The sequence below is a fragment of the Ictalurus furcatus genome, chromosome 10, assembly GCF_023375685.1.
Source record: "Ictalurus furcatus strain D&B chromosome 10, Billie_1.0, whole genome shotgun sequence".
In the NCBI taxonomy this organism is placed as follows: Eukaryota; Metazoa; Chordata; class Actinopteri; order Siluriformes; family Ictaluridae; genus Ictalurus; species Ictalurus furcatus.
In genome coordinates this window covers 3,577,641-3,596,294 of record NC_071264.1, presented here as the reverse complement: position 1 = coordinate 3,596,294, position 18,654 = coordinate 3,577,641, and the positions used below count along the sequence as shown (strand labels likewise).

General features: G+C 41.5%; 1 protein-coding gene across 4 annotated transcripts in view; it reads left to right on the top strand.

Moving 5' to 3' along the window:
• Positions 1 to 18,654, top strand: part of dot1l (DOT1-like histone H3K79 methyltransferase) — a 35,165-nt gene that overhangs the window by 11,400 nt on the left and 5,111 nt on the right. For 3 of the 4 annotated variants that reach the window (XR_008386902.1, XM_053634429.1, XM_053634430.1), the window contains exons 2-27: positions 430 to 473; positions 548 to 622; positions 2,658 to 2,721; positions 4,555 to 4,783; positions 6,129 to 6,223; positions 6,450 to 6,512; positions 7,588 to 7,643; positions 7,803 to 7,882; positions 9,022 to 9,090; positions 9,183 to 9,289; positions 9,454 to 9,495; positions 9,618 to 9,710; positions 10,086 to 10,311; positions 10,424 to 10,537; positions 11,747 to 11,838; positions 11,969 to 12,070; positions 12,214 to 12,351; positions 12,467 to 12,592; positions 12,751 to 13,193; positions 13,268 to 13,367; positions 15,264 to 15,410; positions 16,581 to 16,665; positions 16,753 to 17,264; positions 17,428 to 17,633; positions 17,706 to 17,758; positions 18,013 to 18,585. Coding sequence is in view for 3 of the 4 variants with exons in the window: in XM_053634429.1 (XP_053490404.1) it covers positions 430 to 473; positions 548 to 622; positions 2,658 to 2,721; positions 4,555 to 4,783; positions 6,129 to 6,223; positions 6,450 to 6,512; positions 7,588 to 7,643; positions 7,803 to 7,882; positions 9,022 to 9,090; positions 9,183 to 9,289; positions 9,454 to 9,495; positions 9,618 to 9,710; positions 10,086 to 10,311; positions 10,424 to 10,537; positions 11,747 to 11,838; positions 11,969 to 12,070; positions 12,214 to 12,351; positions 12,467 to 12,592; positions 12,751 to 13,193; positions 13,268 to 13,367; positions 15,264 to 15,410; positions 16,581 to 16,665; positions 16,753 to 17,264; positions 17,428 to 17,633; positions 17,706 to 17,758; positions 18,013 to 18,585 (3,934 nt within the window). In the remaining variant the exon portion in view is untranslated. Of the gene's footprint in view, positions 1 to 429; positions 474 to 547; positions 623 to 2,657; positions 2,722 to 4,554; positions 4,784 to 6,128; positions 6,224 to 6,449; positions 6,513 to 7,587; positions 7,644 to 7,802; positions 7,883 to 9,021; positions 9,091 to 9,182; positions 9,290 to 9,453; positions 9,496 to 9,617; positions 9,711 to 10,085; positions 10,312 to 10,423; positions 10,538 to 11,746; positions 11,839 to 11,968; positions 12,071 to 12,213; positions 12,352 to 12,466; positions 12,593 to 12,750; positions 13,194 to 13,267; positions 13,368 to 15,263; positions 15,411 to 16,580; positions 16,666 to 16,752; positions 17,265 to 17,427; positions 17,634 to 17,705; positions 17,759 to 18,012; positions 18,586 to 18,654 lie in introns of those variants that run through there. The other variant, XM_053634431.1, reaches the window with a different exon arrangement.

The window sequence follows — 18,654 nt, the reverse complement described above, 5'->3', positions numbered from 1 at the left end:
TGTGGGACAAAGAAAGACTACATTTATGAGGCGTTTACAGTGTTCATTGATTCCTCTTTAGTGCCTGGTCGGGGTCACGGGCTGCTAGTCTCTTTATATTTTTGGAAATATAACAAACCACAAAGTAGAACAAAATGTCACGGTATATAATCCTTGCGTGAGCGGGATTTAAGAGTCTCGCGTACATTTCTAGTTGAACATCTATTATCTTTTTAATAAAATCTTCTGCTTTTTTAAGCCTGCATTGGGTTTAAATCCAACTACAGATACTGATATTGTAAGCAGTAAACAGATGAGCAGTTAATCTCATCGGTGTTCACCTCTAATCTTGCATTAAGAGCTTCAACATGGAGTAAATCATTCTCACTGTTTTCGCTATTGAGCTTTCAGTCATTTATGTGTCCTCTGTATTTTTCTCGTTCTCTGCAGGATAAACATCATGATGCTGCACATGAAATTATTGAAACCATACGGTAGGTATCGTTCCTATCCTGCACTAGCCCGTGAGTGAGATGTGTATCTAAATCAGGTTTGTGTCTCTGACTAGTTGGGTGTGTGAGGAGATCCCTGACCTTAAGCTGGCGATGGAGAATTACGTGCTCATTGACTACGACACAAAAAGGTATTGCTTTACCTGGGACTTGTAATCAAATGGAAGTGTAAAGTTGGACATACACTGTATGATGTTGAATTGAATAGTGTGTACACTGCACCGTGTAAATGATTCTTTATTGTTTTATCGCATGATGTGTAGTGTGTTCACAGTCACAATCTCATCTAAATATTAGAAGCCTAGCTAGCACAGGTAGTCCAAGTTTGTGGTGGTGTTACTCTGTAATCTTGAGGTGTGACAGCGAGTGACCAGCTCATTCCACGAGTTTGAATCCAGTGGTGCGCTCGGTTGTCCCCGAAAGTAAGAATAAAATCACAAAAGTAGGAAATGGAAGAGTCACTAATAAAACAGCGTCGGAATGCTTTCCTCTGTGTTCGTGCTTTTTGACCGCTCCTTTTCTTTTAAAGTTCCTGCACATAAAACTTCACAAACATAACACTCGGCATTTTCTGAATGAGGTGACTGGTGAGGTCATTGCATATTATTTTAGGCCTGCCACCACCCTTCCTGAGACTGTTAGTGTTCTCAAATATTTCACACAGTAGTGTGGATCCTCAGAGTATATAAACTAACCTGAAGGCCAACACTAAGACCCCGTCTACATGTATACTGAGAGTTTTGGAAACAGTTTTTACCCCTCCATTTTCACAATTCCTGTCCACAACACTAGCGTTTTTTTTTTTTTAAAAAAAACCATCTCCCTCCAAACTAAAATACAAAGACAATTTGAAGCAGTTTTGAAACAGGAAGGCTGTCATCACACGTCATTGTGTAACAATAAAACAAAGTAAAATTAAATTGCAAATATGAAATTATAGCCCGTAAAGTAACAACATGATCAGAGTCCTAGCACGTTCATAACACACACAGAACTGTATGTCACAGAGTGACGTCAGTAGGGGTGTGAGCGATACACTCCGGTCACGATACAGTTCGATTCGTGAGACTGGCTTTACAATTTCAATTCGATTCTCAGAATATTTTAGACACAGTATGACTGTAAAGACTCCTTTTTTATTATTATTATTATTTCTGACTCGTAAACAATGCAAAACAATGAAAAACAATCTTTCTGTCTAAATCTAAATAAATCAAAAATAGCTACAAATATTGTAAACAAACTGTACCACAAAAAATTGATTGACTAAACAAAGTGTCTGTCCTGGGTACGTTGAAAATTATGGACTGAAACATAAATGAGCTCCGTATAGCAGAAATAGAGCTCCAAAGGTGACTAAAATGCCCGATTTCCGTTTCATTTGCTGGTGTTTGGACACTTCTGAGGAGCGCTTTTAAACCGTTGTAACATGTTCGTGTAACCACATGTAATATATACTGCGTATTATAGCTCTCGCAGGCTCTCCACAAAAGAAAGCGATCATGTGATCAGCGTACTCTCTATGTATTATTTGAAGTCTGAGTTGTGCAGATAGGGATCTCTGGTGTTCACAGTGCAACTGTGTTCGATGCAGAATTAATGGAATGCTGATTTCCATGATGTGAATCGCAGCGTTTCCACAAGATATTGTTGAAAGTTCGGAATTTTTAGGTCTCTACAAGTTTAACGTTTTTGCTGGTTTGTTTATTCTGTATGGTGTGTAGAGTAAATCCAGTAAACTGTTGAACTGTAGAGATTAGGTAGGACGTTGGACAGGGATCAGAGAAATAAGTAATCATTGGCATTTATCTTTCTGCGTGTATACCTCTGCGTCATGAAGCATGATTCAGTGTGAACAGCTTTTGCTGTGTGATTTTCATCATCACATGGAGTTATGCAGTGTGAGCAGTATTCAGAAGACGAGTTCACTCCTCATGCAGAGTATGCCCAAATTACAACATGTAACGAGATCTATTGCTTAATGATTGGGCTTATTTTACATGAATAACACTAGCTAATGGATTAATCTGAAGCTGTAACTTACATTTTTGTGGACATTGATAAACTAGCAAACAAAGTTTCAGCAAACGTAAACTTAAAATGATCATCTTGATTCTGTCTTGATTTGGGTGTACGTTTGTGTCATGAGTTTTTGTTTTTCTGTAGTTTTGAGAGTATGCAGAGACTATGTGACAAGTACAACAGAGCTATTGACAGCATTCACCAGCTGGTAAGTTGACGCAAGTGTACGCATGTCCAGTAAATGTTGTTTTCTTTCTTGACGGTCTGTATTGTGACACAATTTATCACAATATTGATATAATATTATTGAATCGCCAAGATAATGTTCTCTTTCTTTCCCTCCCCCACCAAGCAACCCACCTTTTCAAATCCTTCTCTACACAACTATTCCTCCTTCCAACTGTATCTCTTCTCACTAGGGATGTCACGGTGAGGAAATTTTCCCACCGGTTAATCGACATGTGACAATACCGATATCACCAGAGGGGGATGATGTTGGCACTTTCCCTCTTTCCCCCTCGCTTTTAAATCGCCTATGAATGCCCGTGCGGCCGTGCACATTTCTCTTTCGCTTTTGAATTAGCGGCAATTCGGGGGCGACAATTACTTGAGTGGTGGGTTCGTTATTATTCTTAATGAGAAACACGACAACAAATCCAAAATATTGCTAAATGGGTGCATTTACAGTTGCGATCAAAAGTATTCAACCCCCATTGCAAATCAGGTTTATTGTCAAAATGTACAGACTTTCAGCTGTGTGCGATGAACAAATCAAACAAAAGCAAGTGAAATAGTTCAACACAATGAATGCTTCAAGTGGTTTCACCAAGTTCAACTGAAAATGCAACTTATAATGATTTCTCCTTCAAAATTATTCACCCCCTGAATAGAATCCCTCACAACAGCGCAAATACGCAAAACAGGTGTTGTCTCAATACCTGATACAACTAACCAAGGGCTTTATTAGCAGCACCAGGTGTGCTTGAGCTGGAACGCATGAAATACCTGAACTGGCTAGAGGCAGAAAATAAATGAACTACCTGGACGGGGCAGAAAAAGGAAGCTATCAACAGCTGCAATCAGATTTCTGAGAAGGCAGGTTGTGAAAATCCCTCGAGTGACGGTAAAAGACCTGCAGCGAGACTTGGTGGTAACAGGCACTGAGGTTTCAATGAGCACAGTAAGGCGCGTACTAAACGCAGAAGGTTTCCATGCCAGAACTCCAAGACGTTCACCGCTACTGACCCAAAAGCACAAGAAAAATCGCTCAAAATCATATAAATAAGACACAAAAGTTTTGGGATTCTATTCTGCGGAGTGATGAAACAACGAACTTTTCGGCACGATGGATCAGCGGTATGTCTGGAGGAAGAAGAATGAAGAACGAACACTCTGTCCACAGTCGAGCATGGTGGAGGCTCGGTGATGCTCTGGGGCTGCTTTACATCCTCTGGCACTGGAAACCTGCAGCGTGTGGAAGGCAACATGGATTCATTGAAGTATCAGGAAATCCTAGGAGAAAACATCATGCTGTCTGTGAGGAAGCTGAAGCTTCGGCGTCAAAAAACCTGATTTGCAGTGGGGGGGGGGGGTTGATTTTTAATTTTGATTGCAACTGTACATTTCTCTTTGAAAACCAAATCTTCTGCCACTGTCTAGTCAGTCAGCTCTCCTCACTCTCACTCATGATAAATGAAATCTGACTCCTGCTGATCTGCGCTGCGACTCATTCAGCTCATGAATTGGGCGGACACGTTCAGTTTTTAACTGTAGAGTCCGTTCTCTAACGGAACTAAATGATTTTTATTACTATAAAAAAAAGCAAAACGACAGTGGGCGCGGTGCCTAAGTGGGCAAGTGATGTAATCAGTATGAGGCCGGACACCATGTAACACCGCTAACACCGACTATCGCAGCAAGCCTACTTCTCACAGACAGACATATGCAGCGTCTATTTTCACACTGTAACATTTAGTCAAAACTCTGTCAAAAAGCTCAGTAGTAGTGATATTGTCATTGCTTTCTGTGTTTATGGTCACAGTGGAAAGGTACAACTCAGCCAATGAAACTGAATAAAAGGCCTTCAAATGGCCTGCTTCGCCACATCCTGCAGCAAGTCTACAATCACTCTGTAACTGATCCAGAGAAGCTAAACAACTATGAGCCCTTCTCTCCAGAGGTGTATGGAGAGACTTCATTTGACCTGGTGGCTCAGATCATTGATGAGATTGAGATGATGGAGGAGGACACTTTTGTGGACCTGGGCAGCGGTGAGTCCCTGCAACTTAAAGCTTTTATACTAACTTAAAGCTACCTTGTGCGGGAGGTTTAAAATTAATACAGAAAAAAGGGTGGAATAAATACTGTGAAATACTGTAAAACTGATGCTGTGCTTGCCTTATGGTTGCGAGGTCATGAGTCTGAATCCTGACAATGCCATAGCCATCTGTTGCTGGGAGCCAAGAGAGCAAAATTGGTCATGCTCTCTCTCCCCTGTCAGTCTCAGCAATGCTAGCCAATGTATTTCTACTGTACCTTCTGTTGTGTAATTACACGTAATTTGATGTCCATCATATACAGTTGTGTTCATAAATTTACATACCCCTTGCAGAATCTGCAAAATGTTCATTTAAAAAAAAGGGGGGACGGTCATAAAAATTGTTTTGTTTTTTTTGTTTCATACGGCCTTGAATAAGCTATTTCACACAACAGATGTTTACATATGTAGTCCACGAGATACTGTAAACATCTGTAATGTGAAAGTTCATTCAGGGCAGTACTAAAAAAAAATGCAATTTTTATGATCCCTCTTTTTTTTTTTTTTTCTTTTATAGCTTCTGCAAAGGGTGTGTAAATATATGAGCAGAACTGTACATATTAATGCTGTGAAACAAATTGTCTCATCCATATTACACTAATGACAGCACCTAGGTGTACAGTTTTAGATTGTGACTGTTTTAGAAAAGCTTATATATAGCTAGTATGTTCACGTTCTATTCTGGGTAGTGAGCCCAAGCCCAAACCGCTCTAATTTATAGTTCGCTGCTCGTGCTGTGTCACACGACAGCATAACAGACTCTCAGAACAGCACTATCCGCACACGTACATGAACTCTGACCCCTGCGATTGAGTTATCTCTGTGATTGACAGCAGACAGAGGGTATGCTGTTCCTCCCACCCAGAGAGCACGACCAATTTTGCGTCCATGGCCGAGGCCTCATTGAGATTCAAACTCGCCATCTCCTGACGATAGGCTGAACGTTTTTCTGTTGCTCTACTTAGAAGCCATAACAACCAGTTTTGGGTTACACACAACATGTAGAGCATATTTTGCGATTCCATTGGACTTTACACTTCACTTACACACAAGTGGAAATAAAGCACCGTCATTTTATGCTCCTTTCTGCTGGTATAAATACAGAAGTGCGGAGCGATGAGGTAATAATAGTAAAGTAATATACATGTTTCCCACATCTGTAATTTCGTGTACTAATCACTGCAAAACTCCAAAAGTATGCTGTAACTCATAACTAATGTACTAAAAAGGTAAGAAATGACCCGTTTTTTTCTAGGACTCATTAACTGAAATCACTGCTTTCTTTGTTTGAATGACAGGCGTTGGCCAGGTGGTCCTGCAGGTTGCTGCAGCTACTAACTGTAAGCACTACTACGGTGTAGAGAAGGCCGAGATTCCAGCCACGTACGCAGAGGTAGAGACCGTCTTTGTTTTTCTATTTTACATTTTTTTGTTCAAAATTTGGTATGATAAATGCAAAATTAAATGTACTAAATACACTCACCAGCCACGATATTAGGAACACCTGTACATTTGCTCCAGTATTAACGTGTTCCTAATAAAGTGCCTGGCGAGTGTATAGTGGGCTAAATCAAATGTTACTTACTTTTTATTGCCTCACCTCATTTCTTGGATCGCAGGCAATGGACAGGGAATTCAAGAGGTGGATGAAGTGGTACGGGAAAAAGCATGGCGAGTATACAGTAAGTTGGAGTCAAAATTCAGGAAATGATCTGTACCTCTGCGACCATGTATTTGTGGGCATATCATGGTGTCGTAAGCAGATGCTCGTGTAGGTGTCTGTTCGTACTTGCAGGTAGCATGAGTATGTGCAGTAGGGGGCAGTGTGGCATCAAACGGTTCATGTATATTGAAGCACTCCATTTTAATTAGTGTGTAAAGCCATAAGCCCAGCAATTACGGAATATGAACACTTCTTTCGTTACAGTACGCTCCCATTTTAACTGACCCCACTGGAAGCCCCGCCTCTTTCCTCCCACCTCATGTCATTTGCCTAATGTTTTGGCTGATGCGCTCACCTTGCTCCCCGACTTGAAATCTGCCCTGATGTGCCACCTTCACTTTCTATCATGGTAAATGGAGAATGCTTTTAATCTAATAATGGGAATTCATTTGGTGACGTTAATGTATACAGGGCTCCTAAAATAAAAACATTAGGCACCAGGGTTAGTAACCTGCAATAACATGCAAACCATTAAGCTCCCAAACGGCTACCTCAGGTCTCTCTGTGATGTCGGAGTCTTGCTCTTCTCTTGTCCTCCTACTTTTGTGTTTTGTGGAAATTACAGAAATAGATCCTTTTTTGGGATTTCTTTCATTGTGTGTCCTTTGACTTCATCTGCAGCGCTTCCTATGAACTCAACACATGGTGTCGATATCGTTTGGCATGTTTGACACATGCAGTCTTAAAGTTTTCTTCATTAATCTGAGCGAGAAAACTGGTGAACGGTATTTCCTCACATGCTGTCATGAGTTGAATTTCATTTTAGAGTTCTTTATTTCAGGACACACTGGACAGGCTGATGAAGTTTCTTTAGGCGCACTCTGTATTATAATGAAATCACAAGCATTGTTATGCCTTTGTCACATCCACGCATGAGTCACGTTTTCTTATCTGGTCACATCTAGTAATTTTGCTTTTTCTTCATCCATTCTGTAGTGAAATGTGAGCCATCTTGTATGGAAAATAGTCTGTGGCATTTTACAGGAACCTTATGTGTGATGTTCATTGGGAATTGCTTTTCTCCTGTTCTGTAGCTGGAGAGAGGAGATTTTCTGTCAGAAGACTGGAGAGAAAGGATAGCAAACACAAGGTAATTGTCTACATTCTATCCATATTATAATGCGTTAGGAACACAAGGTTATCAGCTTTCATCATTTCTTTTTGTCAACCCTTGAAAAGTGTGATTTCTGGGTAAAATTAATTATAGTGAAGTGTGTACAATACACTGATTAAATTTGTTCTCTTGCAGTGTTATTTTTGTGAATAACTTTGCCTTTGGTCCAGAGGTGGATCACCAGCTGAAGGAACGATTTGCCAACATGAAGGAAGGTTTGTACACCTGTTGCTCTGTTCTTCATAGGAAGTGGAACAAGACCTCAGTTTTTTCCGTGTGTTTATGCTCTCGATGAGTCTGCCTTCTCAGGACCAGATGTCATGATTTATTTAACAACATGTATGAATTATTGATGATTTCTCTGGTGTAGAGTCGAGGTGGACAACTCACTAACCCAGGTGTCTGGGCCAAGCCCAGATTTTATCTGGGCTATTAACAGCAACCAGAGTAAGGGGGGGGGGGGAAGCCTTACACTTTACTGACTAGCAATATAAAAGCTTTCATTTGTTACGTTTAAACTTGATGCACTTCATTGAGGCACACCTCGATGCTGTCACTATAGCACACGCTTCTGATTCTCCAGTGTGAGCTGGCTGACTGGGGAAGGATATTTTTGCTACTTGTAGTATTTAGTATGCATATGACTGACAGGATCTTTTCAAAATGAGAACATACACCACTGGTTAAAAGTTTGTGGACACTCCACTGAAATGTTTCTCGTGATGTTAAAAACCTTTTGATCTGAAGGTGTGTGATTTTAAATGTGTGAAATCGGGGTTGTAGACAAAAATATAATTGTGCCAACATTTTCATTTCTATCATTAGAAAACTAACATTTTATTTACAAAAAATATTTTTTTTTTAAATGGATGACTTGGAGAGAAATTTTCCGAAAAGCATCCGATAAGTGTCCGGCGTCGGTGTGAACTCCTTTAATACTGTTTAAAAAGCACCTCGGGGGGGGAAATTCCTCAAGAAATCGCTCGAGAAAACGCCAAGAATACATTTCTGGAAAATTCTAGTCAAAAAGGGTGTCGACTTTGAAGATGTACTAAATTATTTCGATTTATTTTTTTTTTATTTTTTTATTTTTTAATCACAACATAATTCCCATAGTTCCACTTGTGTTATTACAGAGTTTTGATGACTTTATTATTATTCTAAAATGTAATACATATAAAGAATGAGTGTGTCTAAACTTTTGAATGGTAGTGTAGGCATGTGGCTACACTGACAGATCTGAGTAAGATAAAGCACGCAGCGCGGTCACCTCATGGTTAAACATGTCAAAAGAAGCTTGGTATATAGTAAACATCCTGTTTCAGTTTTAAACAGTGTTCATCTTCTGTTTAAGGTGGAAAAATTGTATCCTCAAAACCTTTTGCACCTCTCAATTTTAGAATCAACAGTCGAAACTTGAGTGGTATGTTTTACATTCAGTCACATTCACACTGTCACTTCATTCAGGATCGTTTTGCATCACCTTTTAATATTGTGTGCTGTTCTCTTGTACAGATATTGGCACAATAATGCGTGTTGTTGAACTTTCTCCGCTGAGAGGCTCAGTGTCATGGACAGGGAAGCCAGTTTCCTACTATCTGCATACAATAGACCGTACCATAGTGAGTGATGTTATTACGACTTATGATGAGAGAACTGTTTAATGTTCTGCTGTAACACCTTTACCTAGTGTTGATTACTGTAAAATTCACGTAGACCAAAATATTTTTTGAAATATTTCTAGTGTTTTCCTGATCTTTCCACCCCCCCCCCCCTCTGTTCGCAGCTTGAAAACTATTTTTCTAGTCTTAAAAATCCTAAACTCAGGGTAAGTGGACATGTCAGTCTGTTTTCCTCCAATATGTAAAAAATGGACCACGCAATACCTGCTTGTTGGTTGGTATTTTCACATAATTATGAGATTGTCTTTTCCCCCTGTTATGATACTAGGAGGAGCAGGAAGCAGTGAAACGGCGTCAACAGAAGGAGACCAAGGACAGTAAAAGCAGCAGCACCACCCCAACCAAGCCAAAGGAGCACAAGGTCCTCCAAATCATTGGCTTCTTTAATACCATTTGTCCCTGCCGATGCCGGTTTAGTGAATGAGTAGACTCCTTTTGAGATCCAGCCCTCATTTTCACCAGTTTAAGAGGCAAACAGTAATAACGCACGGCATGTAGAACAAATATCCAGGATTTTACAAGTTATTCTACTGGTTTTTACAATCATCTCGGTTATAGTCTTCAGTATCTGTACACACCACCTTCCCAAATAAATACATATATTTTTATGCACACATGACATGGTTCATAACAAGGACCCCCAAATGATAGGGTGCAAGCTTTTAAGTACGGTCTCATTGCGTTCTTGTATGCCCACTTTGCGCATTATCTTTTTTTTTTTTTTGTCTCCTCACAGGAGTCAGGTGGTGAGGAGGAGGCCTTAGGGGCACTGGTACCTGTGAAGTCGTCACCTAAACCTCGTCGTGCCAAGCTACTGGCCAAGGGCCGCAAGCTGGGCAACAGGAAACGTGGGCGGCCCAAGAAGTCCATCATAGCAGCAGCCACCGAACGCAAGACCAAGAAGAGTCAGAGTGCCCTAGACCTGCTTCATGCCAAGACCGTCTCAGCAGCGCCTCCTCAGGGTACGTTTGCACCAGCTGCTTCAGCACACTTCAGTTCACAGTCACGTTTTATCTGTAAGCGCTGCAGTGTTGCTTTGAGCTAGATTGATCTTGCCATGTTCTTTTCTCACAGATGCATACAAATCGCCTCAAAGCCCCTACTACCAGCTACCTCCTAAAGTTCAGCATTACACAGCTGGCCAGCTGCTGCTCGGCTCCATGCCTGCGGGCCTGCAGACTCTCCTCGGTAAAAAAAAAAACTTTTCCTTATATGATTGTATGCGCCTAATTTTTTTTATTTTTTTTGTACGAAGCAGAAATGACCAAAATTGTAACCAAAATAAAACCGATCATCCTGGTTCTTTGAAATGATAGGATACTGCCAAAATATGCTTATCTGCACAGCTTTTTATGGATGTCTGAACTAAAAGATTCACTATAATACTGTTAAAAAATAATAATAATGATGACCGTTTATATAGATGTTTGTTACTGGCCGTATACGTCTGTGCTTTAATCTAGAACTATTAAACCAGCGTAATAGAGTACAGGACTATTAATTTAGCACTGAAATAATGTTAAAATTCTTATAGCTGGCCGAACTGAAAAATTCCTTCATTATTAAAAATCAAATAACCAAAAAATTGAGAGATTAATAGATGAATAAAAAGCTAGTTCAATTTGAATTACGTTTGTTTAGCTAGTTTAGGGTCATAGTTGCACATTTTGTATTTTTAGTGGTTTCGGAGATGCAATTTTTTTTTTTTTTTTTTTTTTAAAGATGACACTTTATAACAATACCATTTAGTGAAATTGCTGTGAAATGTGATGGTAAAACAATAATTTCACAAAAAACCCCACATTTTGAATTGAACTTGTATTCCCAGTGTGCACACACTGCACTTTACACCAGTACTGCCCTGTGCACTCAGGTCTGCCACCCTGACGCTTTCTGTTAAACTGTTCAAACGCCACAGATTGAGCTTTCGGAGCTGACGAACATGTGCACTGCGGTTTTTATTTTAAACAATTTTTTAAAAAATTGTTCATATAACCTAGGCTACATGAGACAAACGGATGCTGTTTGTGTAGTCTAGGCATGACCTCTGTCTACCACAGCTGCATGTATTCAGTAGTATTGGTGTACGAGTGCACATCACTTACCGTTCACCTGTGGGAATACTAGTGTCTCGCTATGAATTGCATGAAATAGATCAATAAATGAGCAGTGTTTTAAAAATAATAATAGCCTCAGTAAAAATGGGGGCTGTTACCTTGATAACGTGGCTGACTGTCACCAGGCACAGGACATCAAACATGCGGTTGATGTCTGTATAATCTAGGTATCCTTAATAAAGTGGCAAAAAAACAGAGTTTTTATTGTTTATAAGACCTCGTTGCAACAGTGCATCAGCTAGTAGAAAAAGCTAACGTTTAGTGATCTTTCCTGTTACAGATAATTTCAAAGTCCAGTACATGCAGCTCTTGACCTATATGAAGACACCACAGTACCACACGAACATACAGCAAGCTCTGGAGCAAGAGAGGGTACGCTTTTCCAGATTCTATTTGTACTCACGGATATTTTTATCATGAACTCAAATTGTTGATATAGTGGCTTTGATCATATTTTAGCGTTAATCTGTTGCTCCTTTTCTTTTAACTGCATTCCTCATAGCTCAGACACACTGAATTGTCAGGTCAAGCCCAGCGACTGATGAACGCCTGTCATGCTCACAAGGAGAGGATCAGGGACCTTTTTCAGGCCAAACTAGAGGAGGTAAGAATATGTGAAAGATTGAAAATAAACACACAATGAACTCCTAAAATGTTAAACATACTGAGACACTGCTAACTCTTTGAGTAGAGCCGGTCAGTCTTCATGCTGTAATTTCAGTCTTGATTTTAATAATGTTCTTGCAGCTGGGAGTAAAGGCAGTTACAGTGGAGGACCTGGTGCAGGCTCAGAAAGAGATCATGGCCCATAATATGCAGCTGAAAGAGCAGACCAAGCAGCTGGAGAGAGACATGGCTGAGCTTAAAGACCAGAGCCTGCGACTGGTGAGCTCTTACTACATGTAGTTTTGTAGCCTCCTGCTCTCTGGCTACTTGAAGTTTTCAGTGATTCAATGAATCAGTTTATGATCCCAAGCTGTCTTGTTCCATTACCACGCAGCTGAAGGCTCGCTGTGAGGAACTGAAGCTAGACTGGGGGTCTCTGTGTCTCGAGACCCTGTTAAAGGAAAAGGCTGCTCTGCGTAGACAGATCTCTGAGAAACAGCGCCACTGCCTAGAACTTCAGGTACCTCCAGTTTTGTAAAAGTGCACGTGTGATACATGCTTGCTCATTAATTCTATAACGGAACATATTAAAACAGGAATTCACGATGTTGAAAGTAGTATTTATGTACCAGATCCCATTCTTTTCCCTTCATTGCGTTACTTTTGTTTCCTTGGCAGATTAGCATTGTGGAGCTGGAGAAAAGCCAAAGACAGCAGGAGCTACTACAGCTCAAGTCCTCCTACAGCCCATGTAAAGACTCTCCATACCGCAAGAACATCCCAAGTCTCGAGCCCCGGCCGCCACTAGACACTAACACCCCCAAACTGGCTGAACTGAATGGCCTTAGCCCTGAGCTGTCTATGAATGGCACAGCATCTCCTAGCTATGAGCGTGGGGGCAGCGTCAACTGCTTCAATGGCAAGAATGAGCTGCTCTCCCACTACCTGCCAATCTCCCCCGAGCACGAGATTGTGCCGCCCACCCCTGAGCCTCGGAGCAGGCCTCTAGGGCAGCCCCTGCCCGACTACACGCGCTTTTCTCCAGCTAAGATTGCCCTGCGCAGGCACCTCAACCAGGACTCCTCTATAGGCCAGGCCAGAGCGTTCAGCACCATCCACAGGTCAGATCACTTTGGTTAGAACTATTGATCTACGAGTTAACTTTCAGGTTTAATGTCCTGTTCTGCCTTTTCAGGGGTGACGGTGTTGTGTCATCTCCAAGCTTGAAACAGGGCTGCTCTTCACCAAGCGCAGCTGAAAATCAACAACCAAACACACTCAAGAGCGCAGAGAAGGTGTGTGTGTGTGTGTGTGTGTGTGTGTGTGTGTGTGAGGGATTTCATAGACTACTCAAGTATTACATGCACTAGTCACTGTTATGTGGATGCTGATTAGAGAGGCAGATGGTAAAGAAAGCAGGTTAATTGTACTTTGTGGCTCTGGAAATATTTTAGACTGGATGAAACCAGTTCTACCCTCAGCTGCACAGTCAGACAAGGGCCATTTAAATAAATTCAAAAAATCCCACTCCCACCCAGTCCTTTGCACTGCATGGGAATACCGTCATTACCTGGTGTGTGTGAGAGAGAGACCGAGCGTGTTCGGTGCAATGGGTTGTACATCGCTAATCCCACTCAGCTATTATTTTAGAGCATTTTCAGATGCTGCTGAGGCCTGAGATGAGCATGGCATTAAAACCACCCAGACACTGTTTTACACCTCACACCATCCATTTGCAAGGTTTCTGCGGATCCTTAAGTCTTAAATTCCTTAATGTAAAAATAAGGCCTTAATTAGTATTAAAATATCTTAAATCCGCGTTTCAAAGGTCTTAAAAATGTGAACGAACCGACACTAAAAAAGATTGAGATTTTATTTTTGCTCGTTGCTCGTTTTGAAATGGTAAACCTGGGTAACTGTGTTGCACATCAGTGTTTTAGAGCGGCTCGGTTCACAGTAAACGCCTCTCCACGCCAACTTTATCTCTGTCTGTGCTGTGAGTTTGAGTCTCTTATAACGTGCATTTAGACACAACACGCACTAAGTACAGGTGTGGACGGGGTCAAATGTGCCTAGGAGACACTTCATGATCCGATTGCTCAGAGCTCATTCGGAGGTTGTCTGGACGCCTATGACCACTTCACATTTGTACTGTGAACGCGAATGCATCTTAATACATCCCGGACAGTAACAAAGGACCAACATATCTATTATGTCACTGCCCTAGCCAGAGAATACATAATCACTGTGAGACTGTTTAGAAATCGCACCGAATTAAATTATTAAAACACTCGAAACAGCCCCTAAAGGTACCCGAGAGAATTTGCAGGACATTTCTGCCTGGAAATAAATGCGGTAAGAAGACAGCGATAAATAATAAAAATGTGTGTGAAACCCGACCAGAAGTGGTCACTGGAGACGCCGCGTTCATAATGCCAGGTGTGAACGGTTATGCGTCTCGGCTGTCTGCTTGTGATCCGATCACAACGAGTGACACGAGTGCAGACCCGTCAAATATTATACATTTTAACGTCAGAGTATGCTACGACGAGTTATCACTCAAAATTATACAAGAAGAGTGCGTTTCTTTTTTTTTTTTTTACTTCCTCCAATAAAAATGGCAGATGAGCCAGTTGATACGTGAATCTAGAATGAGTTGCGAGTGTTTTGAACTGTTTGGTATGAACTGACATTAACCGTCCCCTTTGGCAGCATCTCTCATTAGTATCCTAATCTCTGGGCTCCTCTTGTGTCTTGAATAATGCTCTCCCACTATATTTATTAAGGATGCAAGATGACTTTTTTATTTTTTTTAATTTTTTATACAATATACTTACAGAAAAGTATAAAATCTAACACTTTACAAATATTTTTTTCATCTTGATAAAAAAAATGTTCCTTGCTCTCTTGCACTCCAAATGTGCCTGGTGCTTACCATATATCCGTATTTTATTTATATATTATATAATTAGTATGCGCGCGTGTGTATATATAATATATGACCTACAGTTTCTACCTTGTGCAAGAGATTTGTGAGAGGACTAAACGGGAAATGTACTGGGTTTTTCGAATTACAGTTTAACAACTGAAATGGTCTCGCGAGAGCCCTAGTGTCTTGTGTGTGTGCACAGGGGTGTGTATGTGTATAACTGTCAACAATTAATACTAAAATGCTGTCACTCATTTTTCAGGTGAATAAGGAAAAGAGCCCAGCTGGACCAGGTGACAGTATAACCAGTCTCCCAATCAGCATCCCTCTCAGCACGGTACACCCCAGCAAACTTCCTGTCAGCATCCCACTGGCCAGCGTGGTGCTGCCCAGTCGGGCCGAGAGACTGGTGTGTGTTTCTGTTTGTGTGTGTGTGTGTGTGTGTGTGTGTGTGTGTGTGTACAAATTCCGCAAAATTGGAGTCTAGAACGCAAAATCGCTCTCAGGGTGATAGGGATGCCATTCTGTTTCTCCCCTGTCAGTCACAGCAATAGAAGTCAATCATGAGCATCTATGTGCTCTTGAGTATATAACTTGTATATCCTGTATTTAATCATCCAGAACTGATGGTCTTAATGCTCATTTTCCCTTTTTTTCCCCTCCATTTTCGGCTGATGGCTTTTTTGGTGGAATCAACAATTAAATAAGGTTAAAACTGATGTTAAATATATACTTGTACGTTGGTTGATTTTATTCCACATTAAATTAGTACTCAAGACATTTACCCAGAGGGAAAGTGAGCGTGCCCTGCAGGTTCAGTTGAGTGCATGTGAGAATTGGGAAAGGGGTGCCTTCAGTTAATATTGGAGGATTCAAAACAACAAAAAAAAAACTTCTCTTTTTGTGTATTTCCAAGTGATCACTCACACTGGCATACTCTCATGTTACATGCAAAGTGGCTAGTATGATCACATCCAAAAAGAGCTGAAACAGGATCTTATTTTAAACGAGAAACATTTGTGCTCTCTGTTCAGCACCCTATACATATTCTATGTTAGATTTGTTTTGTTTTAAAAAGCGGTGAAAGTATCCATATCTCAGTACTGATTGGCCCATCAGTAGATCAAAGTACAGTGTAGAAGTGCGAGGAGCAAAAGTCTATTGTTTCACTAGTTAAAACTATTCAGAAATTAGTCTGAGCCTCACACCCATAAGCTGCTTAGAAGTTCCTGTTTACACAATTGTACTTTTTTGTCTGTATAGGACTCAGTTGTAGAAATGGAATTATTTATAATCGCAGTACCATTGTCCTCCTTTTGAGTCTGGTTCCTCTCAAGGTTTATTCATGTCATCTCGGGCAGTTTTTCCTCGCCATCATTGCATCTGCCTTTCTCAATAGGGTTCAATTTAAAATTTATAACTGGAATTTTTATATATATATATATATATATATATATATATATATATATATATATATATATATATATATATATATTTCTGTAAAGCTGTTTTGTGATCATGTTATTTATCTACACATGTATACATATACACATATATATAAATATACACTATGTTGCAGAGGAATACACCCAGTCCTATGTCCAGTAGGGAGCATTCAGCAGGGCAAAGCAACACCAATAAGCAACCTCTGACCCCTAACTCGGGTATGTGCTCTTGTTCCTACTACAGGTCTTTGTCTGGACTTTATTATTGAACTTGCTGCTGAGTATGTGTGTCTGTCTCTGTTTCAGGGTTGGTGAACGGCTCCCACTCTGCTGTATGTGATCAAGACTGCGACTCCATGTCTCCTCCACCCCACAGCAACCCCCTGCTGGGTCTTCAGTCACATGGCTCTTGCTCCAGCCCTCTGCTGAGCACTGGAGGAGTGCTGCAGTATGCAGACAGACCTCCCCGTCTTCCTGATGAGGGTCACCAGCATCACGGACTCGAATCTGATCCTGAGATTCTAGACAGTGAGGCTCGCCGCCACATGTTCTTCTCTTCCTCCTCCTCTTCGTCGTCGTCCTCCTCCTCTGCTGGAGGCTCGCACCCGCATCGTGGATCAGTCAAGCAGGGGAAGCACCACAGCAGTCACCACCACCACCATCACCACTCGCCAGGCTCTCACGGGTCGGAGGGACGCAAGAGAGGCCGGCGGAAACGCAGCTCCTCTAGCCTCGTTCCAGCAGGTGGTTCCCCAAAAAAACGATCATTCCCTGGGATTAACTACTCCTCAGGTTCTCCACTTAATATAAACACCATGGTGAGTAGACAGGGTGACAACAGAGAAAATAGTCACTATACATTTGACTTTTCTACCCAAAGCCTTGATTGTTTTATATACACTTGATGAATATGAGTTGCATCATATCTCTGTGTGAAATGATTTGTTAAACTTACTTTGTATAACTTACGTTAACCCCTAGGTGAATAACATTAATCAGCCTCTGGAGATTTCGGCCATATCCTCTCCGGAGCAGACAGGCGGCAGCCCATGTGAGACTGACCTGGACCAGCCACCTGTACTTAAGAGAGAACGCCCTCTGGAGATGAATGGCTCCAGCCATGACTTATCCCCCCCTAGCTCGGAGGATGAAGAAACTGGATATCCAGCAGACAGCAGCTCTTTACGGTGAGATTAACCCCCTCCCCATGACCACTATATTAGTTCTTTTTTCCCTAAACAATATTTTTCCTCTTTTAGAATTGAAAGGAAAATCGCGACAATTTCTCTGGAGAGCCGAGATGGTGAGAGGGGTAAGGACGTGCCTCTTATATACTGTGTATATCTGAGTATATCGATGTACTCTTGTATACTGATTACACATGATTATTATTATTGTTATTATGCAACATTCTATTCAGAATGTTGAATAGAATGTTGCTTATATACTGAAATAAATAAAGTTAGGTTTAAACTGTAGTAACACTGCTCCGTTTCATACCTATAGATTGAAATGCATTTGGATTTTTCTTTCACGTTGTCACACTGGCCATGTCTCCTTTTTCAGGTTCACAGGGCCGTAAATCGGGGGCCAGTAGTGTGAGTAGCGACACCTCCTCTTCTTCCAGCAAATGGAAGTCCACCTTCTCACCCATCTCTGACCCCAAGCCCACTCCTCCAGAGCTCCGGCAGAGCAACTCCCCTTTCTGTGGCGGCATGTCTTGTGGCCCAGACTCTGACTCTGAGCAGAAACCGCAAAAGAGAGCAGACCGGGACCGCAGTGAGCATTATGGGAACCCTAAACCCTTTCTAGGTCTAGACAAAGCACGAGAATCCTTTCCTAAGCAAAAGGCACGGGAGTGGGAGCTAAAGGCCATCGGTAGTCTGACCAGCCAGAACCTCTTCATCTCTGCTGCAGCTGGTGGAGGCCTCCTGTGTGGAAAAGCAGGTCGAGCCACTGCGGTTTCTTCTGCCTCTTCTGTGGGACAGTATTTCCCTCTCGGCGGAACCTCAGTCTTACAGTCCTTATTTGGAGCGCAGGCTCCTAACCCGGCCTCCAGCGGACATCCACGTTTGGTTAATGGTCACTCCGTGCTGGGCAGCTTTTCTAGTGCTGGATTGGCAGGGGGTGCTGCAGGAGGTGAGCTGTTTGTGTTTGTTTTTTGCCCAGGGAGTTTAATTTGTCTTGGTAATTTTCAGGCCCATGAAG